The sequence below is a fragment of the Onychomys torridus genome, chromosome 1 (genome assembly GCF_903995425.1).
Source record: "Onychomys torridus chromosome 1, mOncTor1.1, whole genome shotgun sequence".
Classification (NCBI taxonomy): Eukaryota; Metazoa; Chordata; class Mammalia; order Rodentia; family Cricetidae; genus Onychomys; species Onychomys torridus.
The window spans coordinates 119,185,950-119,198,966 of NC_050443.1; the positions used below are offsets into that span (position 1 = coordinate 119,185,950).

The window sequence follows — 13,017 nt, forward strand, 5'->3', positions numbered from 1 at the left end:
CCCTCTCCCAGGGTCAGCCCCCTGGCAAGGACTCGTGTATGCTGCTCTGTTTGCCCTGAGGCCTGCTGGCATGTCTCTTGGGCAGAGTTTCAAGCGCCAGCTGATGTGTTTAGGACTAAGAACCTTAGTATAATAAAAACTAAAATGTTGGCTTGGAGTAGCCCAGTGGTTGAGCATTTGTCCAGCATGCACCAGGCCCGGATTCCATCTCAAGCACTAGGGGGAAAATGTTTACAAAAGGTGTCACCCACACATCCGCTCCACATGGTGACACAGTGAGGGTGTGGATCAGGGCTGACTTCAGGATCCCTGTGAGGGAAGGGCGAAGCTTCTGGAACTGAGGCCTGGGGACCAGGGAAGCTCAGTCCGTGGCGCACACTGGGTGTCTGGCTCAGAACTTTGTGTATGGCTCTTCTTTCTTGGTTGTCACGCTCCTCATTGCCAGGTGCGTGTTCGCATGTGCCTTTTCTGTCCTGTGACTACACCTGTTTCCTCCCAGAACCTGGGCAGGGGCCTGGAATACTGAGGCAAGGTAGTGAGGTCCTAACTCAAGGGAGCAGTTCACCACTGTTTCCTGAAAGTATCCTCTGCTCAAGTGTGTGTGTGTGTGTGTGTGTGTGTGTGTGTGTGTGTGTGTGTGTGTGTGTTGTACAGTACTGGAGGAAGGAGAACTGTGAGTGAGGGATGAGCTTAGCTGTCAGTCTGTAGGACTTGGCTTAGTCCTACATGCTCAGCACCCACTTGCCCCTCCCAAAAGGTGCACAGTGGCTGCGGTTGCAGCCCCTAGCCAACAATAACGGTTGGTCTGGTTATGGGACCTGGGACAGCAAGACTGGGCGAGCCGGCCAGGCAGGTCCCGGCCTAGGTGCCAGGGGCCGCCCCTCCTCTTGTCTCCAGGTTCTGTCCTATAGGACCAGCCTGTTGTGGTTCTGCTTGAGAAGCACAGGGCCCCCCAGCGCCTCTGCAGCCTGTGACACCCAGGCCAGCTTTTCAGGTCAGTTTAGGGGCTTGATGGGGGGGCATACCCTTGGAAGTGGATGGGTTTCCTCCTAAGTAAGACTTTGGCACTCCTTGAGTTCTTCTAGGCCTAGGGGAACCCTAATCAGGACTGTGCCCCAAAAGGAGTGCAGGGAGCAGACTGCTGAGGTGGTCTCAACTGTGTCCCCACACACTCACACAGGAGTGCTGCTAACTTACATGTCATTCGCTAGCATTAAAACAGAAGACTCCAAACTGGAAAAGCATAGAGAAGAAAGTCTAGTCTCCCCTGCCACGGATACAGCCACTGAAAGTATTTGGTCTATTTCCTGCTCGGCATTTTCCTACACACACTTCTTGGCACCCTAAGTCTGGATAGTCCGGGCGGGGTGGGGGCTGGTATTTGCACCTCCGAGGCCTTGATCCTACCCTGGAAGGGTCTTGGGGGTGGGGATGAGGGACACTACGTCAACATTGCTGCCCCCTGTGGCTCTCCCGGGAGAGCTAGCCACCCTGGGTCGGGCCACCAAGATAGGAGAGGCGGGACAAAGCAACAGCAGCGCTCTGGTGGATCCACCCGGACGTGCTATCCCGGGGTCTCCGGGCCTGTAAGGCCGCAAGGTCGCTGTGGGTCCGTACCCCTCGCAGGCTGTCGGGGTCCGGGCAGGGGCGGGGCTCGCCTCGCGTTTCCGGGAGGAGCGGCCGGTCTGCGGCAGGTGCGGCGGCGCGGCTCGCAGGTAGGCATTGGTTCGCAGGTCCCGCGGCTGGGGTCCCAGCGCCGCACCTGCCGGGCTTCCCTACCCCCAACCCTGGGCTCCCAGCCCCCGGTGGTCGCACCTTCGGACCTCTGTGTGGAGCGGCGACCGCACGCGTCTGTCTGGGACGGCTGTGTTCCGGAGGTGCACCGCAGCCAGCCTAGACGTGCGTGGATGAGGTTTGCCTGTAGGCCCACCCGCTGCCCTTCCTCTGGACTCCCTGGAGCCTGGCTGCAGCTCAGCTTCCGGCTGGGATGGACCTCCGGTCCTGTGGAGCCCCGGAGCGGTGGTGACCGTGTCTGGTTGCAGTGAGGGTAGCCGTCAAGGGGGCAAAGACTCCAGGTTGCCCTGACATGCTTGCTTCCTCGTGTTTGCTTATTGGATTATCGTGCCTCTCTTCCTGGAATATGGGTCGGGGGAAGATATCCCTAAGGACTGAGAAATGAGATACCCGGTCTGAGTTGGTGTCACCGGGCTGTAGCTTTGGGAAATCAGGGGTTAGTACACTGTGGGACAGACAGGGTGGCTCTGAGCAGAGGTGGAATGTTCATTCTAGGAGGTGAGAGGGAGGCCCCAGGGGAAGAGAAAAAGACCAGAGGCTGTCTTAAACCAAGATGTGGAGGTGTTTCTTACAAAAGCTGTCCAGTGCCCAGGGCTGGGGCCTTGCACCTGCACCCTTAAGGCCTTATTGGCAGATGGGAGGGGCTGATGGAGTTTACTGGCTGCTTGCCAGCTGTCAGAAGGCCAGGGTATCAGGCTCAGGCCTGAGGCTAAGGACTTGGTCAAAAGTGATTCAGTCCTCTTCCTTAGGCAGTCCCAGCTTGGGATCTCTCAAGTCCAGGATGTGGCAGGTTCTTCACCCTCTGGTCCTCTTTCACTACACAGTCTCTCTCCTGGCTGCCAAGAGTTGGCCACCTGCTTTCACAAGTCTTCTGTAGTAAGTGCACCCTCTCACTTTCTTCTTGTTTTGTTTTTAGAGACAGGGGTTCTCTGTGTAACAGTTCTGGCTGTCCTGGAACTCACTCTGTAGACCAGGCTGTCTTCGAACTCACAGAGATCTGCCCGCCTCTGGGCATGTGCTGGGACTAAAGGCATGAGCCACTATGCCTGGTCTCTCTCTCTCTCTCTCTCTCTCTCTCTCTCTCTCTCTCTCTTTCTCTCTGAGGTAGGATCTCACTATGTAGCTTTGGATGTCTTGAAACTTGCTATGTAGAGCAGCCTGGCCTTGACCTCACAGATATCTGCCTAACTTTGCCGTAAGAGTGCTAGGATTAAAAGTGTATGCCACCCCTATGCCACCTCAGGACAGCCAGGACCGTTATGCAGAGAAACCCTGTCTCCAAAACAAAAAAGGATATGTCACTACATCTGGCTCACGCTCACTTTCTAGAACTGTCTCTTTCCTGGGATTCAGGCTTTTCCCAGACTCTCAGCTTCCTGAGATAACTGGTTCTGGGTAGCAACTCTGGTGCTGAGCCTGCTTTATCCCATGCCTATAGGCCCCCTGTCCCAATGCATTGCCTTCTGTTCACTTTCCTACCTGATACAAGGAGGTCCCGAGCGCTCTTTGTCTGCACCCTCTGATACACCCTCCCATTTCTTCTGAACTGCCCTTGGCTTCACAGCACCTACTAGAGTCAAGACCTGCACCTATGGCCAGTCCTGGGCAGCCTGGGCCCGGGGAGGGCCAGGAGGACGAGGACACAAAGGGAGTCTCGGCAGGGCACCGGGCAGAGGTGCTACAGCAGGCCCAGGAGCTCTTTCTACTGTGTGACAGGGATGCCAAGGGCTTCATCACTAGGCAGGACTTGCAGGTGAGCCACAGTTCCAAGAGGCTGCTGGGCCCAAGGCCGACCTTGGCCGCTCACCTTGGTCTTTCTTGCCTGACTAGGGCCTACAGAATGATCTTCCCCTTACACCTGAGCAGCTGGAGGCTGTATTTGAAAGCCTGGATCAGGCCCACACTGGCTTCCTCACAGCCCGGGAGTTCTGCCTAGGCCTGGGTGAGCAGGTCCCAGTCACTTGGAAGACCCTATTCAGGCCCCTGTGAGACTCTACACAGCCTGTGCCTTTCACAACTACCCAAGCATTCCAGTGTCTATAAACAGTCACCCTCTGAGCTGCACCACCCCAGCTACCCTGCAGTATATGGTCTGCCCTCCCCCAATCCCTTCTCCTCCGACAACCCAGGTGGGGCAGGGGAGCTGGCTGTCATTTCCCATTCCCAGGCCAATAGAACTAGAACAAGGAAGAAAAACAGGAAACTGGGCCCTGAGAGAGGGCAGGATATGTTGTGTGTGGCCAGGGGAGTTGGGTAAGTCCGGGGTTAACCCGCAGTCCTGGTCGTCTCCCCTCCCATGTCTGCAGGAAAGTTTGTGGGGGTGGAGTCGGCCCAAGGTGGGTCCTCCTTGAGGACTCCTGAGGAAACCTTTGAGTCAAGCACAGGGGGCTCTCTGGAGGAGGACGACGATGTCGAGACATTCTGCGCTTCCTTAGAGAAGCTGGGAGTGGCCCGGGTCCTGGGCGAGTGAGTTGATCCTGGGCCCACTCCTTTTCTTCCCTCTCCTCAGCATGTTCTGCTCACCTTGCCCGCCCGCCTGTTGCCACAGAAGCCCTAGGCCGGGCCATCCTTTGTCACTTGCGGCTGTCTGGGAGAGCGGCCTGGCGTGATTTCCCTCAGGATTTGCATTTCAGGAGGCCATATCTCTGCGGGGCGGGGCCCCACCAGACACCTAGTCACCCACTGGCATAGCTCTTGGTACACAGGCCACCCTGCACTCGCAGAGGCTAAGCAGGCATGAGGGCACACCCCATAGGGATGAGCCGTGCACGGCAGACGTGCTGCCCATTCTGGGCTGCTGGGTTCTCCAGGGGTTCACCGTCTGCAAAGGGGACACAGCCCTCCCCCCGCACCTGCCAGCTCCAGTCTCCGTTCGCACCCTCTAGGCAATGGGCTGTGAGGACACTCTGGGTCAGGCTACAGCGCGAGCGACCCGAGCTGCTGGGCTCCCTGGAGGAAGTTCTGGTGCGTGCGTCGGCCTGCCTGGAGGCGGCGGCCCGGGAGCGCGACGGTTTGGAGCAGGCGCTGCGGCGGTGAGGGCGGGCCTGGCGAGGTTGGGGGGGTCTCACGAGGGGAGAGAGACGAAGCTGGCAAATGCTCAAATGCTCATGCCTGTGCTGTCCCGGTTCCTCGAAGGCGGGAGAGTGAGCACGAGAGGGAGGTGCGCGGACTTTACGAAGAGCTGGAGCAGCAGCTGGGGGAGCAGCGACGGCGCGGGCACTGCCAGGTGGGCCCACGTACGCCACGCCCAGCCTCGCTGGCTTCTCTGGCTCCGCCTTCCCCGAACTGGTCCCTCCCCAGAGGACTCTCCTCCGGGAGTCCAAGCTGCCCCAAGTCCAGGGAACTCTGCTCTGCCTCCGCAAGTGGCCCCTTCCCGCGCTCCCCACCCCTTGGCTCCCCACCCTTGCCTCTCCGCCTGCCTCCTCTGAGCCGGGAGCAAAGGCTCTAGTGCGGCTGTACATCCCAGAAACTACCCCGGGAGGAACAGAGGGGCCACCTGGAGCTGGAGCTGCAGACGCGCGAGCAGGAGCTGGAGCGCGCAGGCCTGCGGCAGCGGGAAGTAAGCCATAGTCATCAGTTCACGCCCGCATCCTCGCACACACTCAACTTCTGTGGGGGTGCCCTGAGCCTCGGGGTCCTCGGCTGGGAATCGCGAAGGGTCAGCTTGGCACTGAGGAGTGGGTGGGAGCGGGAGGGCGTGGTTCGCCAGCCAGCGTTCTACCACTCCCCAGCTGGAACTGCAGCTGCAGGCCCGGACTGAAGAACAGTTAGAGGTACAGGCCCAGCACACCCAGCTGCGTAGGGCCTATGAGGCGATACGGACACAGCTGGACCAGGCGCAAGAGCAGCTCATTCGACTGGAGGGCGAAGCCCAGAGTCGTCAGGAACAAACCCAAAGGTGTGGTGAGGTGCCTGTGGGGAGGGTAGAGGGGTCCCTTGCCCCATCCTGCATCTGGATCGCAACCTTCTACCTACAGAGATGTGGTTGCTGTCTCCAGGAACATGCAGAAAGAGAAAATCAGCCTCCTAAGGCAGCTGGAGCTGCTGAGGTGCGTCAGGCCTACCTAGACTGTGTGAAGTGGTTTCCAGTTCCCAAATATTCTTGGCTCCTACCCATCTTGCTGGAAGTCCGCATGTCTGCTCCATAAAGCCTTCATGCTACAGTCTCTGTAATCCTCTGGATTCAGGGGAGCCATCTTCCCTTCTCACTGCTTCCTCTAGATCTTAACCTCCTCAGTCTCAAACTCTTCTTCCCTAGGGAGCTGAATCTGCGCCTTCGAGATGAGAGAGATGCCTGTGAGACCAAGCTGCTGGGCAGTAGCCACAGGAAGACTCTAGCTATTGCCCACAAGCCTGGGCCCACCTACTGCTGCTGCTGCTGTGGCTGGGCTCGGCCCCCCAGACGAGGCTCTGGCCATCTTCCTAGTGCCCGATGACCAGCCCAAATGACTCATTAGGCCTTCCTTATCTAGAGGAGGTACTCCTAGAAGGTCGTGGGTGGTGGTTGCCTGCTAAGTATGTGGCTCTAGGCAGAAAGCATCACCTGCCTGAAGGAACTAACCTCTGAGTGGTCAAGGTCTTCAGTCTCCAGCCCGTTTTCATCTCTGTTTAGCGGACCAATAAAGGCCACTGAGTACTGTGCACACTCCTTGCCTTTTGTGTGTCTGGGAGGCCCAGTGCATTTTTGGTTCGTGCTTGGTGTCCGTGGCACAAGGTGACATGGAGGGATTCACAGGCGCACACTAACCTGTCATTTCTGTGGCTGTGGGTTCCTGTGTATGCTCTGTGATCCTGGTCATTTGCCAAGCCCTCCCTCACCATCCATCACAGCGGAAACTCCAAGGACTCAGGTTTCATCAAGTGTCCACTCCCATGCTAGTCCTCATGTGGAAAGGGAGTCCTGCCCCTCACTTCCATGGTCAGCTAGCTCTCTGGCTCAGGTCCTTACTTTCTCATCCTCTGGCACCGTTCCTAGACAGACCATATGCCCTCCAGACTGGGTACCTCTTGCAGGGCCCTCAAGTGTCTGTGGGTCTCCCGGCATCCTTCACACTGTACCTGGAGCTTCTCCTCTGGCATTTCCTCAGCCACTAGAACCTGCAGCCTCAGAGTGGTTTCCTGGGCTTAGACTGGAGGAGGATTTGGTCTAGGTCTCAGTTCTGGGCTTTGGCAGGCAAGGTGCCACCTTCTCCACCTCTCCACCCGGGTTCTGCCTCCCGCCTAGCTCCTCTGTCTCTGGGTGAGTGGGAGTCTTGCTGACCACCGGCGCCCTCAAGCTAACTTTCCTGCCCCACAGACGGGGCAGGACCCCAGGTCTCGCTGTGCCGCGCGGTCTTCTGTGCGCCCTAGCACCAAACCAGTTGGGACTTGCCCAGCCCAGGCCGGTCGTGGGCGGGGCTCGCTCGGGGCGGGGTCGCGCGCGGGGCGTGTCCTCGTAGGCCCCGGGCCGAGCATTCTCAGCACTCCAAGCAATCCCTCCTACAGCCGCGGCAGGGGCTGATACTCCAAAGTGTGGTTGGTGAGTGATCCGTGGAGCCAGGCCGCAGGGTGTGGGGAGCAGTGTCCCGAGTGCCTTGCGCACTAGTGTCCCCAGTCTTCACAGCTGGCCTCGGGGACGCCCAGGAGGCAGCGCCGGCAGGTTCCTTTCCGGAAGATCGACAACGGGGCGGGAAGGGAGAAGCGGAGGGGGGAGGGAGAGAGCCTCCGTGGTTCTTGGACAGACCTGGCGGCCCCTTTCATGCAGAAACCCAGAAAGTCAAAGTCTGATCACCCTATTCATTGTCCCTGGACACTGGTTCCCTCCCCTGAGATCTCAGGCTCACCCATTGGCACGGGGGCGAGGGGGAGGGGGGATCTATAAGGGGCGGTGGTGACTTCATCTCAGTGACGCGGGGATTCCTCGCCTAGCCGCCTTCAATGCCCTGTCCTCTCGGTGGGGCGGGTGCCGAGTGCCATCGAGTGCGCAGGAGAAAGAAGTCCAGGGGCTGAGTGTAGGGCGGTTGTGTCCAGGCCTCAGGAGCTATTTCTGGCTGGTCGCGGCTCCCACGCAGGCCCTTTCTCAGGAAATTAACATTCAGTCTGCTGATTGTGCCTAGGCTTAGGTTGCTGGATGTGTTCAGAAGCAGCACTCCATAGGTTCTGGGCCTTTAGAGCCTGACCCCGGGGCTTGCTTTGTGGTCCGGCCTCTGTGTCATGCCTCTCCTTCAGTGAGGCAGCGTGTATTTGGGTCCAAAAATTTCCAAGTGGAGGTCTGTAATCTCTTCCACCTCAAGGAGTGGACAGTTGATGCAGTTTGGTGGGGGAGGGATAGTGATAGATGGGTCTGGAGGGTGGGGCACCTGGAGAAGGCATTTGGGCCCTCCCTAGGTCAGGCTGGCCAGCAATGTCCTCTGCCCCACCCTGGTCCAGAAGAAAATAGTAGGCCTGACTGTTATGCCTGCTTCTAGATCTGGTGTCTCTGGAAATCATTCTGACCACTGCTTCAGCCACCATAGGAGTGGCAAGATCCTACCTGCCAGGTGAAGGGCAGACCACTGACTTTTGACCTGTACCTGCTGACTTATAGAGGTGAGTGCTGGTGTTTGGGCAGAGCCTGCAGGTGGCAGGTGAAAAGCCCTGCATGTGCACGCCCGTCTAGAAACCTGACTTGGGGTGCTCAGCTGAGGTCTGTACTGCATACTGTCCACAGTGCAGACACTGGTGTCTAGGGCAGGATGTGCCTAGAGGACCTTCGGGGCAATGGCACATCCACATCTATGGCCTCCTCCCACGGCTGATTGTGCAGGCTCCACCTACTGGCGCCTCTATTGTCCTTGCCCAGGCTGGGAGTAGAGAGGTTGCTCACAGAGCCCTCCCGGTCTACCTGAGGTCGGTCTGAACTTTCAGCTTCTCTGCAATCAGCCAGTGATGTGGGGCTCAGGGAATGCTGTGGGGGTGGTAATCCACAGGAATGCATCCTGAAGGTCTGCTGGGGCTTCCTCCTCCCCCCAGTTGCCAGCAGGAGTGAGTCAGCAAGCAGGTTGGGGGTCCTCCATGACAATTCAATATGGGTGTCTGGCTGTGAGGAGGGGTGTTAGACCTGATCTTTTATCCAGGAAGTGACTCATATATGGTTCCTGGGAAGGCTCCCCTTAAGGCCGACAGCTGGCTGAGCTCCAAACTCTGGAAGTATCTGGGAATTGCTGCATCCTGTCCTGCCCCCATTGGTTTCTAGCTTTCTTTCTAGTTGGAGGCCTGATGTTTCAGGCCATCCGACCTCCTCCACATTTCTGCAGGCCCAGCATGGGTGAATTCAATGAGAAGAAGGCGACATGTGGCACAGTCTGCCTCAAGTACCTGCTGTTCACCTACAACTGCTGCTTCTGGGTGAGAAGTGCTGCATTCTCCCTACATCCCCCATTCATCTTGGAGGCCTGGCCTAGGGGCTTGGTCCCAGCTTCCAGACCCGGGCCAGATGTAGTGACCAGCACATATTTCCTGCAGCTGGCTGGCCTGGCTGTCATGGCAGTGGGCATTTGGACACTGGCCCTCAAGAGTGACTACATTAGTCTGCTGGCTTCAAGCACTTACCTAGCCACAGCCTACATCTTAGTGGTGGCTGGTGTTGTTGTCATGGTGACCGGAGTCCTGGGCTGCTGTGCCACTTTCAAGGAGCGACGGAACCTGTTACGCTTGGTCAGCAGGGCCTGGTGGCACATGGCGGGAGTGGTGGGCCTGGGGATGCCTGGCATGGGTTTCTCAGGGGCCTCCGATAGTGGTTCTGAGGCTTGACTATAGTTTAAGTATGTTACTGCAGGCTGTCCCTGTTGAATTTACTAGGGCATCCCCCAGCTGGACCAGCTGAGAGCATAGACCAGATCCAGAGAAGTAGAAGCTAGGTAGCCCCAGTCTGTAGTGGCTAATTGGATTCCTCCTGCTTGGCCTCTTGGGTTGGTACTTGCTTTATGGTGCTCTGGCACTAGGAATTCCAACTCACTGGGTCCCTGCTTCCTAGTACTTCATCCTGCTCCTCATCATCTTCCTACTGGAGATCATTGCTGGCATCCTGGCCTATGTCTATTACCAGCAGGTAAGGGCCTGAACTGACCATGGGGTCTGTCCAGAACAGTGTGCACACAGGCAGGTAGATCCCAGGGCTGACTTGGGACTTTTGGGGAGGGAGGTATTCATAGGATTGAAAGTGTTACTCATTCCAGGCTGGCCTTGTTCTTGCCTGGTCTCTTCTAGTCCTGACAGTCCCACCAGGATGTGTGTGTGTGTGTGTGTGTGTGTGTGTGTGTGTGTGTGTGTGTGTGTGTGTGTCTGTGTGTGTTGGGGGTTGGTGGGTCCTGACTCTAGGTCTGCCCTGGGGGTGGGGTGGGCGGTTTCAGACTGTGATCCTATCCACTATCCACAGCTGAACACAGAGCTCAAGGAGAATCTGAAGGACACCATGATCAAGAGATATCACCAGTCAGGCCAGGAGGGTGTGACCAGTGCTGTAGATAAGCTACAGCAGGAGGTGGGTGTCCCCCTGTAACTCCCCACTTTCCCGCATGGTGCTACGCGCTGGCAGGCTGGGGGGCTCAGCCACATATTCCTCGTAGTTCCACTGTTGTGGCAGCAACAACTCTCAAGACTGGCGAGACAGTGAGTGGATCCGCTCTGCTGAGGCAAGCAACCGTGTGGTTCCTGACAGCTGCTGTAAGACTGTGGTACCTGGCTGCGGTCGCCGGGACCATGCCTCCAACATCTATAAAGTGGAGGTAGGTGGGTGCTCAGGGATGGGCCAGGCTGACTGGGTGGCTACACCTTAGGGTAGCCTGGTCCAACAGGGCTGGATGTGGCAACCAGCAAGGTCCACCACCACTCCCTCTCTCCCCACTAGGGTGGCTGTATCAGTAAGCTAGAGACCTTCATTCAGGAGCACCTGCAGGTCATCGGGGCCGTGGGCCTTGGCATCGCCTGTGTGCAGGTGCGGAAACATAGAGGTGACTAGGTGGGAACACTGGGGTGGCTGGTGTCCCACAGCCCCGTTTACACCAACCTGGCCCCGCACAGGTCTTCGGTATGATCTTCACCTGCTGCTTGTACAGAAGCCTCAAGCTGGAGCACTACTGACCACGGTGCCAGGCCGGGCTGCCAGCCTTGCACTTTGTCCCACCCCACTACAACGTACTACTGAGTTAGACTGCTGATTGCCAGAGAGGTAGCTGTCCTCATGCCGTCACTACGACCCCTGGCGACCCCACCTCAGGGGTAGCTTCAAGTGCCTTTCACTGCATACCAAAGTCCCAAGGCTTGAGGCAGTGTACTTGTCCCAGCGTAAGAGGGGGCCTGTTGCCAGTGTTGGGCTAGGCCTAGCTGGTAGAATAGGGTTTAGATTATTTGACAAAAGTGCCTCTTGCCCACAGGCTACTTTCCTTTGGGTAGCTGTGATTGGTAGTTAAGTGTGGGGAGAACTTGGGCATACCACCTGCATGGTGGGTAGAAGCAGATGGGAAGAGGCCGTTCTGGGTGGGCTAGGTACCTTTCATGCCCGCTGCTGGGAACCCTCAAATCTGCTTGCCCCAAACTAATGGGGCAAGCTGAGGGGAACTATAACCCCACAGTATATGCCTTGTCCTCTCCAGGCCTTTCTTGCTCCTAACAGCCTCAGCCCTGGCTTTTGCCCACTTCTGATAACATCATGCAAATGCCCCATGTTCCTGTACACTGTCTCCTTTTGGAACATCTCTGAATGGGGCATGACTGTCTTCATCCACTGCTGTATCCCAAATGCCCACATGTGCTCCTGCTATGTAACAGGTGCTCAATAAATATATTAACAGTTGAGTCAGCTTGCTGACAGAACCTTAGGGTCCAGGGTAGCCAGAGTTCTCAGAAGAGTCAAAGATGGTGAAGCCCAATGGCAGAGGCAGTTAGGCTGACCTCTGGTAGCTGGAGAGCCTCCAGCTCACTGTGGCCTGGACTTAGCTAGGCAAAGGACTGTCCACACTTAAGGGCATGTGATGAATGCACCCTAAGGGCAGATTCTCTGTCCCCAACACTCCTATGCTGTTTAGTGGCAGCTGGAGGAGCGGGGTCCAAGGGGCTCACTGGGTTTCAGCCCAAGGCAAAGCTTTTTTCCTCTTTTAAAAACTAGTGTGGTGTCAGAGGCAGTGGCGCACACCTTTAATCCCAGCACTCAGGAGGCAGAGCCAGGCGAATCTCTGTGACTTCAAGGCCAGCCTGGTCTACAGAGTGAGATCCAGGATAGGCACCAAAACTACACAGGGAAACCCTGTCTCAAAAAAAATGAAAAACCAAACTAAAACAAAACAGGAGGCAGAGGCAGGCCAATCTCTGTAATCAGACCAGCCTGGTCTACAGAGAGTTCCAGGACAGGCTCCAAAACCCTGCGTCGAAAAAACCAGCACCTGCCTCCTCCCCTGGAAACAAAACTAGTGTGTGAGTGTACACACAGGTTTAATCCCAGCACTCAAGAGAGGCAGAAATAGGCAGATTGCTGTGAGTTTCAGACCAACCAAGCCAAGTGAGACCCTATCTCAAACAAAACCCCAAACAACAAAAATCTCAAGAGAGATCAATGTGCTAAAAAGAACCCTGGGACATTTAGTGCAAATATCTAGGAGCAAGAACCTTAAATGGACCTCCTCTGGCCTTGAGTAAGTTTCTTAGGGCTGGGTACTTTCCCATTCCTGTGGGATTTGGGTTAAAGGGCAGAGATTTTAGCTGCTGGGCCTGGGAAGATTCTGGAAACAAGATCCTCAGGCGTGGGTAGCAGATGGCTCATAACGAATGTTCTTTAGGATCCAGGACTAGGTTCTTTGGATTCTGGAAGACAGGGCATGAGCCTGTGGCCTTGGGAACTCTCAGGAATTAGAAATGGCTCAGAGGTTAAGAGTACTGGCTTGCGTGGCCTTGGTGGTAGTGATGCACACCTTTAATCCCAGCACTCGGGAGTCAGAGGCAGGTAGATCTCTGTGAGTTCAAGGCCAACCTGGTCTACAAAGCAAGTGCCAGGAAAGGCGCAAAGCTACACAGAGAAATTCTGTCTCCAAAAACCAAGAGTACTGGCTGCTAATCTAGAATATCTGGGTTTGGTAGGGCGGTTGGTGGTGCACACCTTTAATCCCAACACTGAGAAGGCAGACGGATCTCTGAGTTTCAAGGCCAGCCTGGTCTACATACTGAGTTCCAGGATAACCAGGACTAGAAACCCGGTCTCAAACAACAACAAAA

The 13,017-nt window shown here is 56.6% G+C and overlaps 2 protein-coding genes across 3 annotated transcripts; both read left to right on the forward strand.

The window, feature by feature from the left end:
- The first annotated feature begins 1,401 nt into the window (after window positions 1–1,401).
- Window positions 1,402–6,503, forward strand: Cracr2b (calcium release activated channel regulator 2B). 2 transcript variants are annotated; one of them, XM_036181816.1, is made up of 10 exons: window positions 1,402–1,715; window positions 3,359–3,547; window positions 3,625–3,736; window positions 4,101–4,260; window positions 4,680–4,826; window positions 4,930–5,020; window positions 5,261–5,353; window positions 5,526–5,692; window positions 5,772–5,843; window positions 6,053–6,502. In XM_036181816.1, the coding sequence occupies exons 2-10, from the start codon at window positions 3,386–3,388 to the stop codon at window positions 6,228–6,230; spliced, it is 1,182 nt and encodes a 393-aa protein (XP_036037709.1). In that variant the 5' UTR covers window positions 1,402–1,715; window positions 3,359–3,385; the 3' UTR covers window positions 6,231–6,502. The 2 variants fall into 2 exon arrangements, with proteins under 2 accessions (XP_036037709.1, XP_036037716.1); XM_036181823.1 differs by lacking the exon at window positions 5,772–5,843 and having other exon boundaries at window positions 6,053–6,503.
- Window positions 6,504–7,210: 707 nt separating this feature from the next.
- Window positions 7,211–11,611, forward strand: Cd151 (CD151 molecule (Raph blood group)). Its single transcript, XM_036190302.1, has 9 exons — window positions 7,211–7,312; window positions 8,241–8,361; window positions 9,069–9,159; window positions 9,277–9,468; window positions 9,788–9,862; window positions 10,190–10,294; window positions 10,380–10,538; window positions 10,661–10,747; window positions 10,834–11,611. The coding sequence occupies exons 3-9, from the start codon at window positions 9,076–9,078 to the stop codon at window positions 10,891–10,893; spliced, it is 762 nt and encodes a 253-aa protein (XP_036046195.1). The 5' UTR covers window positions 7,211–7,312; window positions 8,241–8,361; window positions 9,069–9,075; the 3' UTR covers window positions 10,894–11,611.
- The last annotated feature ends 1,406 nt before the right edge of the window (window positions 11,612–13,017 follow it).